Source organism: Delphinus delphis, chromosome 18 (assembly GCF_949987515.2).
Source record: "Delphinus delphis chromosome 18, mDelDel1.2, whole genome shotgun sequence".
Taxonomy (NCBI): domain Eukaryota; kingdom Metazoa; phylum Chordata; class Mammalia; order Artiodactyla; family Delphinidae; genus Delphinus; species Delphinus delphis.
In genome coordinates this window covers 15,953,949-15,976,091 of record NC_082700.1, presented here as the reverse complement: position 1 = coordinate 15,976,091, position 22,143 = coordinate 15,953,949, and the positions used below count along the sequence as shown (strand labels likewise).

Below are 22,143 nucleotides of genomic sequence, written 5' to 3'. Positions count from 1 at the left end.
CAAAATATGCAAAACAAGTCTAGACTGCAAGGAGACTATTTGCAGACACAGAATAGTGATTATCAGTAATAAAAGTACTCAGAATTAAGGGCTTGTGGGGTGCTGATTTTTTTTTTTTTGGCCGCGCCATGCTGCTCGCGGGATCTTAGTTCCCTGACCAGGGATTGAACCTGCACCCTCAGCAGTGAAAACACAGAGTCCTAACCACTGGACCGCCAGGGAATTCCCCCTACTACTGATTGATAAAGATCACAATTCCATATATTTTGTGTGTGTTTATAATCTCTCACCTGGCATCTGTGTCCGTTTAACCTCATTTGGAGACTTCACTTCATAGATTTTAAAAAGCAGTGAAGATATTGCCACTTGATTGTCATTTTTCTTTCACAACCTTTGGTTGGAGAGAAATGACCCAACCGGTTAAAATTCCCTGGGGGGATGGCTGTAATAAGGACACCTTGATGAAGCACAGGGCTGTAAATGAGCAGAATGACTGTTTTCGTTTTTAAAGCAGGAATAGCGTCCAAAGCTCAAGGTGTTGAAATATAAAACAGCCAAACCTCTTCTCCAGCCACTGATTGCTAGGTTGCTACAGCCATGGGAATCCAGGTATCTGCGGTTCAACAAAGTTGTTCAGGTCTGACGTAGTGAGGCGGTTAATACTTGGAACTGGGCCTCTCGCAGGCAGTAAGGTCTGGAAGCTGGAGAGCGCCCAGCTTGAGCCCCTGTCTCTGAAAGCCCCCGGCCGCCTTCGTTTACTCCACACAGCAGCCTCTGTCCGTCCCTGGAAAAAGCCTCAGTACAGAGATGCACAGTGTTCTGTAGAAGATTGGGTTTAGTTTATTTACAACATGTGATCTGAATGCATATAATGAGAATCTCATAGTTTGTTCTTACTACAAATAATCATAGAAAAAAATCTTTCAGTTCTGTTTTCCAAGAATTTCCACAACGTTCTCTGCATTAGAGGCATTTTTTTCCCTTTGAAACAAGTCACTGTAAAAACTACAAAAAGACATTGACTGACATCCCATTGCTCAAAGTTCTTCTCTTAGTTTGCAGATTGCTAGGGACTGCCTTCTGTTAGTATTGAGGTTGTAATGTGCGATCTATTAGAAAAACATTCCCTGAAAATTCAGGGTCTTCAAAACACAGTAGGATTCACCCCCCGTCTCCCCCCAGTTACTTCAGTGGTAGCAAAAATAACAATTGTCCCCTGGGAAATGAAGCTCATCGCTATGGTAACTAATGAAGGTTGCATCATTCTAGGGCACATTTTAAAAAGCCTGGATTTCAACATGGGTAGACGCCCCGTCTTATTTTACTCAGTAGCTTAGCAACCTGTGGTCTCCTGTTTGTCAGCACCCCCAATCTTCCCTCTTCCCTCAGAAAAGTGACCTATATAGATGGTTTTTTATTGTGGGCACGTTCTCACTGTGAATTTGGTTCAGTCTTATGTATGTTTATAATGACCTTATTTTCTGGACTAAAAATTAGTACACATGCTGGGTCTGAGAAGTAAAGGCTTTTTCTCCTACTTCCCTGGCAGCCCACACTGAGGTCTTCACAGATCTTTTATGTTCTGTACCCCTTAACTTTTAGTGTTATTCAGGGCTTTGTCTGTGGCCGTCTTTTCTTCGGCACCGATGAGTTACCTTCTGCTCGTGTGCTGGTGACTCCCAGATCTTCATTTTTGGCTCAGGTCTCGCACCGCACGGAGGCCTCCCGCGAGCAGGCAGGCCGTTACTTCACTCGCTCAGTCCCCAGACTCAGCAAGTTCAAGATGAAGTCAATGTTGCTTTGCCACAAGAATCACTCACTGACAAGTGGCACCATCGTTCACGCAGCACCCCACCTCCGGTCACCCCAAGTCCAGATGCTCTGAAATGTGGCCTCTTCTCTCCTCTAGGGCCTCATCCTTTTTTGCCTGCTTTACTGCCCACATCCTCCAAAGTGGTTACTTCAGGGTAACCAGGCTTCTTCCAGGCCTCCCCCAAACAAACAAAAGTATTAGGAGTTTGTGACCAGCTGCTTATCCTCCAGCGGCTCCCCGGCATCCTCAAAGTAAAATCCACTCTTCAGTGGGGCAGACAGGGCCCTCAGCGGCCTCCTGACTGCTCCTTTGTCTAGGCTGGTTTCTCATCACTCCTGCCTTGCTCCCTCCCCTGCTTGCTCTCACCTCCTTCTGCTGTACCACCCTCTCCTCCTTTCCTCTGGCAAATGCCTCCTCATCCTGCATTTCAGACACCATCCTCTCTGGGAAGCTTTCTCTGCTGTCACCTGACCGGGCTGCATCGTCAGAGTTAGATGCTCCTAGGTGCTCCTGGAGCAGCACAGGCTTCTCCCTACTGTAGATCTTACCTTGCAGAGGTGGCATTTGTTTGTTTTTGTGCATTTCACGTACTAGTACCTAGTAGGTATTTAATAAATGTTTGTCGAATGAGTTAATGATCAACAAGTCGATTGAATGTGTAAGTGCACTTTTGGGGCGGTGGGGCAGAATTCCTAACGTTTAGTAGTCTTAGAAAATCCAAGTTGTTCCAGTCCCGGTAGTTCATTTTCCCCACTAGTATAAGCGGACTTAAAGATTGCTAGAATGTAGAACAAAGGATACATTTGGATAGGATGTGGGAGGGTGGACCTGGCCTGGTGCTTGGCCCTATATCTATGTATAAATGTCTTCACACACAAACACACATGCACAGACACACAGTTCAGTAACCGTGTCTAAACTCTACTGGCAGCGTGTGGGTATCAGCACAGGTCAAAGCAAGGAAGTCAAACAAACGGAAATCTGGAGGAATCTCATAAAGGGAGCATGTGACTCCCCTGCTTGATTGAACCCCTCTGTGTGAACCTGTTGGCTGCTGGGCTGAGGGCTGCCTGTGAGGAGGACACCCCCATCCTGGCTAAGGTTGTAGCTCAAGACTGGCGCTGGATTCGGTTCTTTGGAGGCACTTGGGGTGGGATGGGAGGCAGCCTGGGAATACCATTCCCTTACTTATTTCTTTAGAGTGTTAGTGGATGCTGGCGCTGTAAAATGAAGAATTCCTAGCTGCTTCCCATCATCTCGCCCGACACAGTGTACAGATTCGTCGGGGTCAGCCCAGCTTGGTTGCTGCCATCCTGCCCAAGGCCCCTGTGCAGGTGTACCCAGAGGCTTCCTCACAAGGACAGGTGGACGTGGGTGACGGGAGGGACGAATGTTTAACCGATCCTTTTGATATGTCAGAAATGATGAGCACCAGTTTGGGACCTCGTGTGGGGCTTGGCCCTGGGGCAGATGCCAAGTACGATAAAGTGTGGTTTCTTCTGACTGTTTTTAGAGCTCAGGCACGGAGTCAGCCAGCTCTGATGCTGGGAGAGTTTTGATAAATGCTACAATTTATCTAACATCTATTTTAACCCTAAAACCCAACAGCAACAGCACTTTTTTAGGTTTAAGGAATACTATTTAACGCCAATATTTTAAAATAAGTTTTACTTCCTGACATGTGGTGAGCAGTGTCCAGCGTAGAGTAAGACTATGCTATTTTCAGAGTGGCCCAGCTGCTGGACTGGTTGAGGCCCGCTGGGGGTACCTTGTCTGTCTTTGAGATGAGCAGTGATTACTTCTCCCCAGTGTCTGTTTCTGCCTAGTGCTAAGAACCTGGGGGAGAAGAAGAGGCAGGGGGAGAAGAAAGCAGGGCGTGGCAAGGTGGGCTGTGCGGTGCTATGTTGGGTTCGTGTACCCCAGGGCTTTGTGTCGGGGTGAATGCAGTTTCCCTGCCTTTCAGCAGGGTCATGCACTTTTCTTCCCCGGTACACTGACCTCTACTGGCTTAACTCTGACTCTTAATCACAGCTGTTTTTTCTTAAATTTTTTTTCAAGGAAAAAAGTTTTCACATACTATTAAAAGCTTTTTATGTTGCTCTTTAAATATAATTTGCGGGAAAATGAACACTTATAGGCTTTGTATAGTGGAATTTACATTTATTTAAGAAATTCCTAGCCACCCAAATTGTGCCTTTGACCTCTGGGTCGCAGTATCTTTTTTCTATTTTAAGCTGCTATTACACCTCTGAATATAAGAGAACAGATGTTTCTGTAGCAGTTTATTTTTAAGTTGTAAAACTTGTCAATTGCCAGGTACATGCTAGTGTAAGGAAGGTAGTATATTTAGTGCAGAGAGCACAGGATTTAAAATAACTGCATCCACTCACTAGTTCTGGGCAAATTGCTTAAGCTCTCTGGGCTTTACACTTTTACCTCGAAAGGATAGTTTCTATTTCATAGGGCTTTGTAAGGATTAAATGTGTATGTTTGTTACTATTATTAAAATTAAAACTCATAGTATCCTGCCACCTTTCTGACCTGTACAGCTATTTTAGAAAATCTTTAAACAAACCTGTGCTGACTGTATTGATGTGTACCTTTCTTAACTGGGATTTTTAGGAACACTGTTACTTAAAAAAAAATGTGTGTTTGTATATGCTTTCATATATTTAAAAAATAATTTATGCATCAGAAAGACCATTGGTTCAGCTAACATTACGATAGGGTAACAACCTTGGTGCACGTAGGGTAGGTGCTCCCTTTACCTGGAACCCTCGTAAGAAGCTGCTCCACGTGTAATCGTTACTCAGATGATCCGTAGCCATTTTAAACTCAGAATGTTGAAGTGAAACTCGCCGGTGTTTTCCCACCTTCCTCCCCACCCTTGTTAGGGAGCAGCTCTGCGCGGTGTAGTGGATGAGAGAGCACAGCCTCTGAAGGTGGGTACCTGGCTCACCCTCGGGCTCTGTGCAGCCTGGGCCTCTCTGGGCTGCAGAACCTTCACCTGTAACGTGACAGTAATAATCATACCCACCCTGTGGGATTGTTGGGAGGCCACGACGGGCATTCTGTTGGCCAAACGGTCCCCTGGAAAGCCTGGTAGACTTCTTTTTCTTTGTTTATAGGAGTATCTCTAACACATAAACTCTGCTAAGCATCTGGTCTAGCTTGAAGTCTGTTGTCTTCTACTTACTGGCCTTTGTGCTCTGCCCATCCTTCTCTGGTCAGTCTAACTGCTGCTCAGGAAGAAGAGGAGGATGAATCTGGTGTAGACAACCAGCAGCCTTTGCCACCTGGGACTAACACCTTGTAGGGGTGCAGAATTTGCCATCCCCAAATATCTCTCTTTGGTATATTAATTTTTTTTTTTTTTTTTTTTTTTTTTTTTGTGGTACGCGGGCCTCTCACTGCTGTGGCCTCTCCCGTTGCGGAGCACAGGCTCCGGACGCACAGGCTCAGTGGCCATGGCTCACGGGCCCAGCCGCTCCGCAGCATGTGGGATCTTCCCGGACCGGGGCATGAACCCGTGTCCCCTGCATCGGCAGGCGGACTCTCAACCACTGCGCCACCAGGGAAGCCCGGTATATTAATTTTAAGCTAGTTATTTTCTAAGAAACAGTAGACATGGGAAAAACTCTGAAAATCAAGTAGGAGTTACCGTTTTGCAAGAAACATTTGCCTTTGTAAGGGAAATCTCCACTGTGTAAGGGTATCTCCCTGGATGCAGCAAGAAGAGGATGACCAAATCTCTGGAAACTCTTATCGATGCAGAAAGCAGTGACTTAAATCTGCATCACAATCCTCCCCTTGTTCACTGTGCTTTTCCTGGTAGCTTCCCACAGCTGACGCTCCCTGTCCTCAACATCCTCTTTTGTCTTTAGCTGAGGATGGTATTGAAGGTGAGGGCTTCAGCCATTTTGGAGGATTACTCAGTTTTCCCGGGTCTCTCCCATGTATACATGTTATTAAACTTTTGTTTGATTTTTTTCCTGTTAATCTGTCTCATGTCAATTTACTTCTTAGACCTGCCGGAAGAACCTGGAAGGGTAGAGGAAAATTTCTTCCTACTTTCATTCACCCAACAAATATTTATCATACATTTACCATGGCCATGTACTCCTAGGCTCTGGGTAGACAGTGATGAGCAAGTAAGAATATTCTTTATTCTCATGCTTCTTTTCTTTCTTCTTTTTTTTGGTCGAGCCACGTGGCTTGCGGGATCTTAGTTCCCTAACCAGGGGTTGAACCAGGCCCTCGGCAGTGAAAGCACTGAGTCCTAACCACTGGACCGCCAGGGAAGTCCCCCTCATGCTTATTTTCTAGTGGGCGAATCAAATTGTAACCGAGCAGGACCCTCTGGGGCCTTCCCTGGACAGACCCCTCCTCTGTATCCTGTGCTTTAACTCCTCTCTGGAGTACCTAGACAATAGTATCTGATGCACACTTCCTGAGTTGTTTTACAGATGCTAAAAACAACACCAAATGGAAGATGTTAACTACTTAATGACCATGAGCACATAGCCGCCAGGCCTACTGGAGCCTAAGGATTGATGTTAACCCCTGTGATACCGCCCTGTTACCTCACCATCAGCCAATCAGAGAACTGTGCATGAGCTAATCACAAACTCTGCCCCCCACCTCCTTTAAAAATGCTGTCCTGCAACCCATGGGGGAGTTTGGGGGAGTTCGGGCTTTTTGAGCACTACCTGTGCCGGATTACCTGTCTGGCGCCTTACAATAGTTGCTGTACTTCCCTTCACCACAACCCAGTGTCAGTAGATAGGCTTTACTGCCTGTGGATGAGCAAGTTTGGTTCGGTAACAAGATAATAAACACATTTACCAGTACGTAAATCAGATAGCAGACTGTGGCCGGTGCCATGAAGGAAATACATGAAATAACAGACGGTGCTATTCCGTCAGAGTCAGCACTTCCTGAACCTGCCGCCCTGTGCCATGTGGATTAGATACCTTTCCTACATGGCCTTAAATGCATATCAAATAGCTTGCAGCTCTTATCAGGTACTGTTTTAATGATGTTTCCTTGTCTGTCCACATGGAGCTCCTGCACAGAGCCTGGCACATAGTAGACGTTCAGTACGTGTTAAAGAAATGCATGCAGGAATGGATAAATAATTTATGACACCTTTGTAGATTGAGTGTAAAATCCCTTATAACAAGGAGTAAGATGTTCAGTATGTTGGCAAAGCAGGAAAAGGTTTGGGATCTTGAACTCTCTCTCCCAAGCTATGGTTGATTGATAGGTTTTTTTGTTTGTTTGTTTGTTTGTTTTTTGCAGTATGCGGGCCTCTCACTGCTGTGGCCTCTCCCGTTGCGGAGCACAGGCTCCGGATGCGCAGGCTCAGCAGCCATGGCTCACGGGCCCAGCCACTCCGTGGCATGTGGGATCTTCCCAGACCGGAGCATGAACCCGTGTCCCCTGCACCGGCAGGTGGACTCTCAACCATTGCGCCACCAGGGAAGCCCGATTGATAGGTTTTTAAACAATAGTGATGATAATCACAATACTAATTGTTGGCATTTATCCACTGCTTGCTATGTGCCAAGCACTATTGTCAAGAACCTTACATTTAATCTTCAGAGCAACTCATGCCATAGCCTCTAATTATAATTGTCTTTTGTTCACTCATTAGGAATTCTAGGCTAACTTAAAGATACCTCTCACTCAAATGTTCAAAGTGAACTCATGATACTCCCCCAAATCTAGTCCTTTTCCAGTGTTCCTCATCTCAGTGAATGACAGTGCCATCCATGCAGTTGGACAAACCCAAAACCTAAGGAAAGGCATTCCTTTCTTTCGTCTTCTCTATCAGTTAACATGTATTCAGATCCTGGTAATAAAATCCACTAAACAGTGGCTTAAGGTAAGAAAAAATCAGATCATCTCACAAACAAGGCTAAAGTTAGTCTAAAGGGTTGGTGGGTCAATGGTGTTTGATGTAATTTTTTTTTTTTTTTTTTTCTGCACCACACGGCTTGGGATCTTAGTTCCCCAACCAGGGATTGAACCTGGGACATGGCAGTGAAAGTGCCGAATCCTGACCACTAGACCACTTTTATCCTCAAGCTTGTTTGTCTCATGATCAAAGATGATTGCCTCAATTCCAGGCAAAGTCTTTATTGATTCTGTTCATTTTTCTTCATTCTTTTTCTTCTTTTTCCTCAGACTAGGTAATTTCAGTTGTCCTGTCTTGAAGTTTGCTGATTCTTTTGTCTTCTCACACCTATTGTTGACCATTTCTAGTGAATTTTTCATTTCAGCTATTGTACTTTTCAGCCCCAGAATTTTTATTTATTTTATTATATAATTTCTATCTCTTTACTCATATACCCTAATTGTTCATACATCCTTCTCCTGATTTCCTTTAGTTCTTTGTCTGTGGTTACCTTTAGCTCTTTGAACATATTTAGATAGTTAATTAAAGTCTTTGTCTAGTAAAGCCAGTTAGTGTTTGGACTACTTCATTGGTAGTTATCACTTTTTTCCCTGTGAATGGGCCATTTCCTCTTTCTTTGCATACTTCGCAATTTTTGGTTGAGAACTGGATATTTTATTTAATTTTATTAAAAAATTTTTTGAGGGCTTCCCTGGTGGCGCAGTGGTTGAGAGTCTGCCTGCCGATGCAGGGGACATGGGTTCGTGCCCCGGTTTGGGAAGATCCCACATGCCGTGGAGCGGCTGGGCCCGTGAGCCATGGCCGCTGAGCCTGCCCGTCCGGAGCCTGTGCTCCGCAACGGGAGAGGCCACAACAGTGAGAGGCCCGCGTACTGCAAAAAAAAAAAAAAAAAAAAATTTTTGATGTCTAGAAATATTTTATTTTTTAAATTTATTTTTTAATTGAAGTATAGTTGATTTACAGTGCTGTGTTAATTTCTGCTGTACAGCAAAGTGACTCAGTTATACACATATGTACATTTTTTTAATATTCTTTTCCATTATGGTTTATCCCAGGATATTGAATGTAGTTCCCTGTGCTATACAGTAGGACCTTGTTGTTTATCTATTCTATGTGTAATAGTTTGTATCTACTAACCCCAAACTCCCAGTCCATCCCTCCCTCACTCCCCCTGCCCCTTGGCAACCACAAGTCTGAGAACTGGATATTTTAAATATTATAATGTGGCAACTGAAAATCACACTCTCCCTCCTCTCTAGAGATTGCTCTTGTTACTTGTTGAATGCTGCAGTTGTCTGTTTAGTGACTTTTCCCAACCCTTTCTGCAAAGACTATATTTCATGTTGTATGTGATCATGTGATCATTGAAGTTTCTGTTCTTTTATCTCTGAGGTCAACCTGTGATTTCTTTTTTTTCAACTTTATTCATCTATTTATTTTTATTTTCGGCTGTGTTGGGTCTTCGTTGCTGCGCGTGGGCTTTCTCTAGTTGCAGCGAGTGGGAGCCACTCCTCTCTGTGGTGCACGGGCCTCTTATTGCGGAGACCCCTCCCATTGTGGAGCACGGGCTCCAGGCACGTGGACTTCAGCAGTTGTGGCACGCGGGCCCAGCAGCTGTGGCTCGTGGGCTCCAGAGTGCAGGCTCAGCCGTCATGGCGCGCGGGTCCAGTTGCTCCGTGGTATGTGGGATCCTCCCAGACCAGGGATCGAACCTGTGTCCCCTGCATTGGCAGGTGGACTTCCAACCACTGTGCCACCAGGGAAGTCCCAACGAGTGATTTATTTTAATGCCTGAATTTCATAAAGGAGAGAAAGGTCTTCCTTCCTTTTAAATTCTTTTGGCAGACATCGCCCGGGAAGCCCTTCAGACCTAGGTGATTGAAACAACGGCCAGTATCTTCTCTAGTCTCTCAGTGAACTGCCAGGCAAATCACAATATGCATCCCCAAATTTTGGAGGACAGGGTTCCCACCCTGGTACCTGCAAGTCACTCCATGACCATGGACCACTGTCCCCACAGCTGCCTGCTCCAGGGATGGGGCATGCATGATGGTAGCTGCAAGTAAGATGTGAAATTCATTGACATATACCAGCTTCTTCCTCAAGCATTTCCATGGATGCTGCAAGTGTCTAACTAGACTTTAGAATTCTGAAACAGTGATTCTGACAGCTCAGTAGTTGATTTGGTACAGGGACTGATTCTTGGAGCTTCCTATTCTGACATTTTCCATGATGTGACTCCTGTATTTATTCTTGTTGAGATAATAATCTCCATATTAAAATGTTGTTTTGACATATATTATAAAAAGAATTTAAGTGAAGGCTGGTATGATATGTGTGTAAATAATGTATGTATTGAATTCTTTCTTAAGAATTACTTTCCGTTATACCATCTCACAAATTGGCTGGTTGACCAAAAAGATGGACTTTTACATGTATATGTAGTGGTGTCACTATATATCACTACATCGTATCTTATGGCCATGCAGAGAAAGTGGCATTTCTTTATCGTGTCTGTAGTTAGTCTTTTTTTCCTATTCTGATGGGGAGACCCACTGATTAACTGGGGAAGAAATCCAATACAATTTAAAACTTTATTATGATGACTTAAATAGTCTATTTAGGTAGTGTCCATCTCTCTCTGAGATTAAAATTCTCAGTGTCTGCTTTTTACCCTAGGATGGTTTAAGGGTGTGGGGTGAGGGGTGTGGTGTATATGATCTTGTAGCAGCAGTGGGGCACTGTTCGTTTCCCTTGGTTTGATGTTTGCTACTTCCTCTGGTCTCTGGGGCAATATCCCTTTACCTCCTAGCTGTGTTTGCCTTGCGTGCATGTGCTGGTGTAATTCGTGGTAGGGCCTTTCTGGTTGATAAGAACCTCCCAGTATCCTCTGGTTCATTCTCTCTTTGGCCCCTCCTCTCTGAGCTCTCCTGGATGTCTGCTATGTCTCTATCTGGCCTTCTGGCCTGGAACTTCATCCACAGCCTTTGCTGCAGGATTACCCTGTTCCATGGTGCGTTGCATGGCCAGCCCTCTAGCTCAGTAATCTGAGTCTCAGAGTTTACCACTGCTTGACTGTGTTTGCAAAAACCTTCTCTCAAGACGATGCCGTGGCTTGTGAGACTGTGAATTTACTATGTCATCCTTCCGTGTGTGTCAGATGTTGCATATTGCTTCATTTTCTCTCCCTACTCCCTTCCGTAGTAAATCCTAATTACTCCCCAGAGAGATGAATGCTTCCAGCCGACTGGGGCAAAGGCCCTATACTCCCAGAGCAAAACAACTACAAAAATAATTTTCAAACACTATCCCATGCGTGTATATAAATATACATGAGTATAAAATTTAATTATCCTCAAATATTTAATTATAAAAGTCATATGTAATTTTAAATGTATACAGCCTTAAATTTAAGGAATATAGGAATATACCTTTAGAGAGGCATAAATGGTGTGCACGCACATATATGTAATGTGTATATATATAATTAAAATATATATGCATGTATTATATAGAGATATGTTATACACAAACATATGTTATACATATTTGTATGTAATATGTTATTAATTATAACAATGTAGTTATGTCATATATACACACAGAGTTGACCCTTGAACAGCACAGGGGTTAGGGGCACTGACCCTCCATGCAGTCTAAAATCTGCATGTAACTTTATAGTTGGCCTTCTGTGTCTGTGGTTCCACATCTGCAGATTCAACCATTCATGGATTGTGTAGTACTGTAGTACATATTTGGTGAAAAAAAAATATGCTTATAAGTAGAATTATATAGCTCAAACCCATGTTGTTCAGGGTCCACTGTATATATAATTAAGAGGTTTGGTTTCTATCTGTCAACACTCCCATGACCAAAAATAGTGTGATTTAACACACACATTTTCTTTTGTTGCAGGACTGTTCGTGTGTGGTTAAAGAGAGACAGTGGACAATATTGGCCAAGCATATACCATGTGATGCCTTGTAAGTATCTGGATCTCTGTGTCTAAAAATCAGACATGGACCCCAACTCCCCTTCCTTCCCAGATTGCCTTCTCTGTATTTTCTTGAGTAGAGATGCTTGAGGTTGGGATTATCATGATAATGGAAAGTACCTTGTTAAATCATTCTAGCTCTCAGTATGTAAAATAAGAAAATTGTTCTGAAATTGACTATATATTCACAGTTTCTGAATAAGATTAATGGAAGGACTACAGCACCTAGACTCCTTAATTACACAGTCTCCCTCTCTTTTCCAATTTTTTTGTAAAGTGCTTCCTTAGACAACTCAAAATTTTGTCCAGTGATTACATTTGTGAAGTAAATTTGTTCTTGCATTATTGTTATACTATTTATTCAAATTCAAAACATTCAGTGTTGAACATTCAGTTCTGAAAAGGATTTGCTTAGGATTGAAACGTTCTGATTAGAAGTCAGTCTTATTTCCCCAGAATCTTATGTGAGAAATATGTCCTTGCACTGATAAATAGTGAATCTTTCAAATATACCTTTAAAAAAAGATGACTGATTCTTAGATTCTTGCACTGGCAGAAGTTCCCCTGCAGGGAGAGAGCTGGCTCCCTTAGATACGAAATTTCTTTTTTGTCTAGTGTTTTGTTGTTAAGATGACTGAAGTTTAATTGTCCTATTCCATATTTATTTTCATGTAAAATAATTATTTAAACTTATTTTCAGTTATATTATGAAATGTTTCTCTTACTCCCCTTCCTTCAAATCTTAATTGAAATTGACATGGTAGAAAAATGCCCCGGGTTTGTGGTTTGGGTTCATGTACCCTCTGGCCTCCTGCAGTGTGCACCTCTTCCCTCGATACGGGTATTCCAGTTTGAGTAGTACATGCCACCACGTACAACCAAAAGAAATTCATGCTACGCTGTAGATGTGATTAAGTTTATGCCTCTGGCAAAAGAATACTGTAATAACTTAAACAACAATTTTGCCTGTTTATGAACAAATACATTATTAAGGATGTAATGGATTTCTCTGATTTTCAAATTTGTCTGAGGTTTGCATTTCTTTAGAAGTGTGGTGAATAGATGATAGCCCGTTGTTGAACCAAGCATCCCACTCTACATTAGTGAAAAGGCAGCCTGTAATTCCAAGTGCTTATCTTTTCCCCTCACCGGTCATGCTTTCAGCAGACACCGTTGCACAGCCAAGACCCTGGGGGAACTTCCTTTTAAGCCTTGACAGTGATGAGGGTTTAGGTAAATGGAAAGGGAAAGGGAAAGGAATTCTCTGATTGATTTTTTTTTTTTCTCTCATTTTTAAGTGGTATAACCAGTCTTACCTACGGTCTTTTTCATCACACTTGACATAATATCTAACAGGACGAGATGGTGAAGTTCTATAGTCCAGCAAGTTGAAGTTGACCCCAGAGGCTTGTCGTTCCCATATGACTGCGAAGACAGAGGAGAGGCGGACGTGGGTAGAGTGACGAGGGCTTGGGGATGGTGCACAAGGAGTCGTCTTCTTTTTTTCTTCTTTAATTAATTAATTTATTGCTGCGTTGGGTCTTCGTTGCTACACGTGGGCTTTCTCTAGTTGCAGTGAACAGAGGCTCTTCTTTGTTGTGGTGCGCGGACTTCTCATTGTGGTGGCTTCTCTTGTTGCGGAGCACGGGCTCTGGGCACGCGGGCTTCAGTAGTTGTGGCTCCTGGGCTCTAGAGCGCAGACTCAGTAGTTGTGGCGCGCGGGCTTAGCTGCTTCGTGGCATGTAGGATCTTCCTGGACCAGGGCTTGAACCCGTGTCCCCTGCATTGGCAGGCAGATTCTTAACCACTGCACCCCCAGGGAAGTCCCAAGGAATCTTCTTGAGATGGACGTCGATACTTGATAGGAACCTCTTGAAGATGTTGGATCGTAAGCAGTTGCTTACCCACCGCCTCCCCCATACATACGTCCATACACATTTGGTGTCATTCTCTAATGTTCTCTTTATTTGAATATCACTGAGGATACAGAGACGCCTCAAGTTGTATTTTCATCCTTTATTAAGCTGTATCCTTGAATGACTAAAGGCTGCTGTAGCTCTTGTACCTGGCATAGGTGCTCAGTAAAGAAGTACCTATTGCAGGGCTTCCCTGGTGGCGCAGTGGTTGAGAGTCCGCCTGCCGATGCAGGGGACACGGGTTCGTGCCCCAGTCTGGGAGGATCCCACATGCCGCGGAGCAGCTGGGCCTGTGAGCCATGGCCGCTGAGCCTACGTGTCCGGAGCCTGTGCTCCGTGGCGGGAGAGGCCACAGCGGTGAGAGGCCCGCGTACTGCAAAAAAAAAAAAAAAAGAAATACCTATTGCAGACTTGAATCTGATAATAAAGATGAGTTTCCCTGAGAATATTATCATACATTTTCCTAAATGACTGAGCATGATCTTTGAGAAGAAGGACCATCTAATTATTTGCATAGTTTGCCTATGGCCTCCTACTAAAGGGAGCAAAGAAGGGATTACTTTGCTATTAACATTTGGTCTGTAGACCAGCAGCATCAGGATCACCTGAGAACTTACTAGAAATGCAAATACTGAGTTTCACCCCAGATCTACTGAATCATAATCTGCATTTTAATAATATCCCTAGGTGATTTGAATGCCCTTTTTAAGTTTGAGAAGATTGCCTTTTGGCGTTGTCTGCAACATGCTGATCTATTTACATATGTTTATATCAACACATGCGAAGCCTCATGCATATATAGTGTTTATTTGTAAATACATAGATATAAGTACACGCTCTAGTTGATCAAATATTTACTGTACACCGACTGTATACAGGCCATCAAGCTAGGTGCCAGGAGATGCAGATGAACAACGCGTGAATGGTCAAGATGATTTCTGTAATCTTTCATTGTTGGATGGTTCCATCTACCGTGGAGAGGGGTAAAAGAACAAAAGGCTGCATTCTTCACAGTTGATCAGAAATTGGCTTTTATTTTCCTAGGGGTCATATGCATTCAGATAACATACGAACTGATCTCTGAGCTAGACTATAAGTTTTGTTTAACTTGAGATAAGCAGAATCTTATTGCACAAGGAAATAGGCTACATTTTCGTGTCAGTTAGAATTTATTCCTTTTATTCATTTATTGAATTTCCAAAGGGCTTTTCTTTTTTTTTTCTTTTTTTTGGCAGTCCTTTCTATTGAAAGGTGTTTTGTTAAGAGGTTACTCAGTATTATCCCTAAATAACGGTTATGTAGTATTAATTACAAAGTAAGTGGAAAAGTACAGTATATCTGGAGGCTATAATATGGACACTGCAAGGCAGATATGACCATGTTGTGTGTTTTTAGTGGTACATAATAGGTAGTATTCCAAATCCAGAAAAAAACATACAGAGACTATCTTGTACATGCAATATATGGTTTATCTGTTTATTTTGTCCATTAAAATACCTTAAAAAAAGAGCCGAATTCATAGAAACAGAGTAAAAATGTGGTTGCCAGGGACAAGGAGGTGGGAGAGATTGGTAAGAGGGTGTAAAGTTCAGTTACGGGATGAATGGAATCTGGGGATCTAGTGTATAACATGGTGTCTATAGTTGATAACACTGTATTGTATGATTGAAATTTGCTGAGAGAGTACAACTTAAAAGTTCTCACCAAAAAAAAAAAAATAAGTATGTGAGGTGACGAACGTGTTAACTTGATGGCAGGAATCCTTTCACAATACATACCAATTCATCACATTGTACACTTCAAATATCTTACAATTTTATTTGAAAATTATACCTTAATAAAGTTAGAAAAAAAATAAAGTCACAGAACCTGAAACAAACAAACACTGGAAAAAAAAAACCCTTTTAATATAGGATTTGTCAGGACTTCCCTGGTGGCTCAGTCGTTAAGAATCCACCTGTCGATGCAGGGAACACGAGTTTGAGCCCTGGTCCAGGAAGATCCCACATGCCGCGGAGCCACTAAGCCCGTGTGCCACAACTACTGAGCCTGCGCTCTAGAGCCCATGAGCCACAACTACTGAAGTCTGCGCGCCTAGAGCCCGTGCTCCACGACAGAAGCCACCGCAGTGAGAAGACAGCGCACCACAGTGAAGAGTAGCCCCCACTGCCGCAACTAGAGAAAGCCCGCGGGCAGCAACGAAGACCCGACGCAGCCAAAAATAAATAAATTTATTAAAAAATATATATATATAGTATTTGTCATGTTCTGGGTAGGAGAGTAATGTTTTATAGCATTGAGAAGAATTTGAAGTTGATTGGAGGGACGGGAGCAGAAGGCATTAGACGAGAAAGAATGAACAGTGAAGGCCAAGTTTGAGGGCAGGAGTGAGCCTGAAAGGCAGAAACTGCGTGAACTTCAGAGTGGTAGGTGAGAGAAAGATGAAGAGGAGACTCATCACGATGAAAAACCCAGCCACTGCTTTGGGGGTGTCCTCATACTCTGTCTTTTCTGAGAAACTCCTGCTTCCCCTCCAGGAGGGATCCAGGAGAAACCAGATGTGTCTGGTGAAGGCTGTTTGCCCCTGAGTCAGATTTTCCCAGGAATTTAGAGTTTGGAATAGGATACGCTAGTCTCAACCTAGGCTGGTCCCTTGAGCTGGGAACACAGAAATGAAACAGCTGTGAGGCATTTGTGTGCATGAAGAAACAGTGGAAGCTGATGCCCTGAAAAGGAAGTGTGAACCAGGGAGGAAGGATCATTCGCTCCAGAGCGAGTGAAGCCTGAGCAAGTGTTGCCTTAAGGTTTTCTTCCTCATCCTCCGAACTCCCAAGCCTGGCTCTGCTTCTGCCTTTGAGTTCAAGAGATACCCTCTGTCTTACTGCCATGTGCCCATTTGCGCTTGAGTCCATGCCAGTGGGTATCTGCTACTCGTCACTGCAAGTATCTGACTCAGCCTTGCCCTGACTGTACACCTCCCACTTCCTGTCTTTTTACTTTCTCCTGGATCTGTGATCTTTAAAGAGGAAGAACCGAGCCGTGCATGTCCCTATTGGTGCCTCTGCGGTGTTGAGCTAAAAATAGTGTGGGAAACGTGAGGACAAGTAAAGATGAAAAGCAGAAAGAAATATCCTGTTTTCTTTCATTTCTTTGGACAGTGCATTCAACTAATTTTAAGTGTTTCTTCCATCCAAACGCCGTGCAATGTACAAAGGGTAGAGTGTTTAATACAACAGGTGATTCCCATCTTCATGGTGTGTACAGTCTAGTGGGGGAGGCAGACCTCAGATGAGTACCGTGCATGGTGCATGGTGTGGTATAACCAAAGAAGTAGGTGTAATGGGCACATGGTCACAAAGGGTCCCCAAGGGAGGTCTGTTTTAAACCCTGCTGTCTACAGAGAATTTGGGGTTTCCTATAAGCTGATTTTTATGGATAAGTGAGAAATAAGAGCATATCCTTATCAAATATTCTTTCAAAAATAATATCTTCTTGACATATCTCACATAGTAGCTGGAAAGTAGCCTATGACACGATCAAGTTACAGCCTGCCCAGCTGGGATCTGCCTGACCTTGGATACCAGAGGGACCTTCCTGAGGGTACAGAGTTAAGGTTTCAGTTATAGCCATAAATGTGATGATTTGTTCCAGGCTTCTAATAGATACCATTTCAGCCACCACATTTGCATCACACGGTGGAGGAAAAAAACCAACACATGAAAAGCACAAGCATTCCTGTTTTCGTGGTTGAGTTATTTTAGATTTACTTTACCAACTAGGTTTGCTATTCATGGCGTCAGACAAAGGAGTGGAGGAGAGAGAGTGCAAGCAGGAGCCAGGGTGGCAGGTGTTTGAGATTTTTCTTACTCTGCGGTATTGGGTATCAGGTCTGGGCTTTTATTGCCAACTTTTCCCCTATGGAGAATAGTTAAAGCAACTTGGCTGCCAAAGGTGTAGTGAATAGGAGGTTAAGAGGGCCAGCATCTCAGGCCTGAGTGAGGGTTAGGCAATTGGAAAACCTCTGTGGATTCTGTCATTGCCAGGACAGGCAGGTGGAATTTACTTTGGCTCCTAAGCGTTTATGGATTTGTCCTCAAAACAAAACAGAAGGTGGTTTTTCAAAGGTAATTACAAATGAAGGGTACACCTAATAACGAAAATGACCGATTTTGTCGTATATCCAGCTCTCTGCCTTGGCCTGGCGTGATGGCATTTGTCCAGTCTGAGGCTGTGGTTGGCCCCCTTCAGTTTTCCCACCACTGTGGCCACTTTATCATTTGCTCAGCTAACTTTTAAAGCATAGGATCTCTACTCAGTGAAGTAGGTCAGACGGAGAAAGACAAATACCATGTGATTTCCCTCATGTGGAATATGAAGCACTAACAAACAAAATAAATGAACAAACTAAATAAAAGTAAACACATAGACACAGTGAGAAGAGAGTAGTGGTAACCTGGGGGAAGGGAGGCAAAATGGATAAAAGGGATCAGCTGTGTGGTGACAGATAGAAACTAAATTTTTGGTGGTGAACACGCTGTAAGGTATGTAGAAATAGAAATATAATGTTGTACACATGAAACTTACGTAATGTTATAAGCCAGTGTTAACCTCAATAAAAAATACATCTAAAATTTTTAAAAAGTTTAAAATTTAAACAAATAAATAATAGCTAAAAAATAAACAAGTACAGGAACTCTAGTCCTCACTGGAAACCTTAATTTTGAACTGTCTGCTTTCCAGTTTTTATCGACAGCCTGGTTGAGAGAAAGGCTGTTTATTCTTTACGGTGGGCAGCATGAAGGACATGCAGTTGATTATTCATCTGTATCCTGAGATTTCGTGCTTTGTGCCAGCCCTCTGCAGAAATGCCTTCGTTCACTGTGCCCTCAGCACATATTGCTGTGTGTATACAAGAAATGCTTTATCTGCTTTTGAAGTAGTTGTCTACCATCGTGCTCAGCGCCCCTTTGAAGAAGCACCAAGGGAGATTACTTTTCAGGTAGGAGAGCCAGAAACCCTGCCTTTCTCTAAGGCAGAACCTCCCATCCTGTGTGCCTCAGTGTACTGGGACGATCCAAATGGATTACAGGCCCCGAGAACTGATTTCCTTTAGCTGGGCAGGGGTGATCCGGTCATCTGGGCCCTAGCAGTCTCTTCCATTTCCTCCAGGGACTGTTCACATCTAAGTTTCTGTGTGTATCATGAGGCGAAAAAGGTTAGGAGGAACAGCGCTAAGGACCTGGTACGAAGTCCTTATGGATAATGTGAAACATGGGATCTGTTATATTCCCAACGGATTTTTATTTTGATTTTCTTTCTGTTCTTTTATATATATTTTCCTCGGTCAAGACTTTTTGCTTATTTCTATCGTTTGTTTTTATTGTATCTGCTTTTTTTTTTTTTTTTTTTTTTTTTGCGTTATGTGGGCCTCTCACTGTCGTGGCCTCTCTCGTTGCGGAGCACAGGCTCCGGACATGCTGGCTCAGCGGCCATGGCTTATGGGCCTAGCCGCTCTGCGGCATGTGGGATCTTCCTGGACCAGGGCACGAACCCGTGTCCCCTGCATCGGCAGGTGGACTCTCAACCACTGCGCCACCAGGGAAGCCCTGTATCTGCTTTTAAAGCCATTTCCAGTTCTTTGCGAAATGAGGTAGGGAATGCATTGAATAAGTTATCTTAGTTAAGACAGAGTGATGCAGTTTGAACACAGTCTTACTGTTTACATTAAATACACCGAAAAACATGCGTCGTTTAAGATTATTCAGAATCGCTTGTAGGGTAACACCTGTGCCTGGGTGGGAAACTGGAATTTTTTTTTTTTTACATCTTTATTGGAGTATAATTGCTTTACAATGGTGTGTTAGTTTCTGCATTATAACAAAGTGAATCAGTTATACATATACATATGTTCTGATATCTCTTCCCTCTTGCATCTCCCTCCCTCCCACCCTCCCTATCCCACCCCTCTAGGTGGTCACAAAGCACCGAGCTGATCTCCCTGTGCTATGGGGCTGCTTCCCACTAGCTATCTATTTTACGTTTGGTAGTGTATCTATGTCCATGCCACTCTCTCGCTTTGTCACAGCTTACCCTTCCCCCTCCCCATATCCTCAAGTCCATTCTCTAGTAGGTCTGTGTCTTTATTCCTGTCTTACCCCTAGGTTCTTCATGACATTTTTTTTTCTTAAATTCCATATATATGTGTTAGCATACGGTATTTGTCTTTCTCTTTCTCTTTCTGACTTACTTCACTCTGTATGACAGACTCTAGGTCTATCCGCCTCATTACAAATAGCTCAATTTCGTTTCTTTTTATGGCTGAGTAATATTCCATTGTATATATGTGCCACATCTCCTTTGTCCATTCATCCGATGATGGACACTTAGGTTGTTTCTATCTCCTGGCTATTGTAAATAGAGCTGCAATGAACATTTTGGTACGTGACTCTTTTTGAATTATGGTTTTCTCAGGGTATATGCCCAGTAGTGGGATTGCTGGGTCATATTGGTAGTTCTATTTGTAGTTTTTTAAGGAACCTGTTCTCCATAGTGGCTATACCAATTCACATTCCCACCAGCAGTGCAAGAGTGTTCCCTTTTCTCCACACCCTCTCCAACATTTATTGTTTCTAGATTTTTTGATGATGGCCATTCTGACTGGTGTGAGATGATATCTCATTGTAAGGGAAACTGGAATTTGATTTTCATTTCTGCTGCCAATTTGCTGACTCACTTCGGGCAAGTCCTTTCATTTTCTCTGCTCTGAACACAACAGATAAACTGTCCATTTTCTTTGTTCTCCGATTTTGGTTATATGTCAAATAAGTATTTGTAAAGTACTTTCAGGTTCTTTCAGTTAAGCAATGTATAGTATCATTGCTGATCTTTTTTTTTTTGGCCACGCCATGCTGCCTGCGGGATCTTAGTTCCCCGACCAGGGATTGAACCTGGGCCACAGCAGTGAAAGTGACGAGCCCTAACCACTGAACCACCAGGGAATTCCCCTATCATTGCTGACCTTAACCCAGAGGGATTAGGAAAGATTGGTTAATTTGTGAGGTTGTGGCTGGATTGGTTTTCTTTTCCCATTTGTTAGAACTGTAGTCTTAGAGCAACTTGAAATTGAGAATTTAGAAAGTTAAAATGATTAACATGTTCATATTGATATGTTTATGTTTGGGATGGAAATGAGTTATTTTGTATGTAAATCGCAAATGTTAATTTTCCCATTGGTGAGGTCCAAGGATTTAGGACAATGTGTGCTGTAGTGTGCTGTCCTGCCCCTTCTGCTGGGTTTATTGGAGTTTGGGGGGAAATTCATGTGGGAAGATTAGTGATTGAAAGGTATTTAAAATAATGAATTTGGTATTTCTGTCTTTACAAGATAGTGATTGTTTGGGTGATTTTTAGACAATATCTTTAACTCAGTTGAGGGAGTGTTTTGGCAGTGGGGGTTATGTGCATAATCGGGAAATGCTCATCCTGTTGTTTAATTTATGTCTTATTTCAGATAACTTCTCGGTTCCCAGCTGTGAAGTATACTGCTCCCTTGTTGGTTTCTTTCTGGTATAGGTTGTATTATAGAACCATGTGTAGAAAATAACTTGTTGTTTTTACTGTTGACATTTCCAAAATTAATAGTATAATCTGGTCTTTTAATTCTCTGTTTACCAAGAAGAAAAGGTGCCCATGGAACTTTGATATGTAACAAAAGTGAAGGAAAACATAAATTATCCAAACTGAAGATAACAGATATTAATTAATCTGAATAATTATAGCATTTATTTAGCATACTCTTATTTGATTTTTATCTGACAGAGTAATTTAAAGCTTACTCTAGTTAGATCACTTTACTGTAACTTAAAACCTCTCTGGGAGAAAAAGGGACCACTGCCAATTCACTGTAATTTTGCTGGTGTTACTTAGACTAAATAAAAAGAAAACAAAGGGTTAATTTCAGTTGAGTGCATAAAATACTCGATTTAAACAAAAAACCCTTTTTAATGCTAGTCAGTTGAAGTCCTAAATATAAGTGTTCTTAATAAAGTAAAAAATGGGCTGAATATTGTAAACCTAATAAATATTGTCTTGTGACACACAGTTGAATGGAATAGTGTCCATGAATTAAGTCTTTGCTTTGTGGTGATGGGGTGATCTTTGTAAGCCTCTCTATTCAAGGCCCTCTTATCAGAGGATCCTGACATTTAACTCCACCAGGATGCCTTTGACACCTGAAGTTTTATTCACAGAAGTACTGTGGCTTATTTAAAGTTCCCACCAGCACATCCCATGAAGATTAGTGTCTCCTGCCAAATAATGCCTTTGGCATTGTAAAGCTGTCAGAGTGATTGAAATCCACAGTTCAACCTTCAACAGAACATGTGTTTATTTGAGTAAAGTTCAACTGATCAGCAAAGGACAGGAAATAAATTAGTCATAAAATGAAAGAATTATAGGTATAAATAATAGAAATTGGGAAACTTTCCCCCAAATAGAAGTA

The 22,143-nt window shown here is 42.6% G+C and overlaps 1 protein-coding gene across 2 annotated transcripts in view; it reads left to right on the top strand.

The window, feature by feature from the left end:
• The window catches only part of WDFY2 (WD repeat and FYVE domain containing 2), a 178,473-nt gene that overhangs the window by 63,095 nt on the left and 93,235 nt on the right, over positions 1-22,143 (top strand). For both annotated transcript variants that reach the window (XM_059996124.1, XM_059996123.1), the window contains exon 2: positions 11,649-11,716. In XM_059996124.1, coding sequence (XP_059852107.1) covers positions 11,649-11,716 — 68 coding nt within the window. The remainder of the gene's footprint in view (positions 1-11,648; positions 11,717-22,143) is intronic.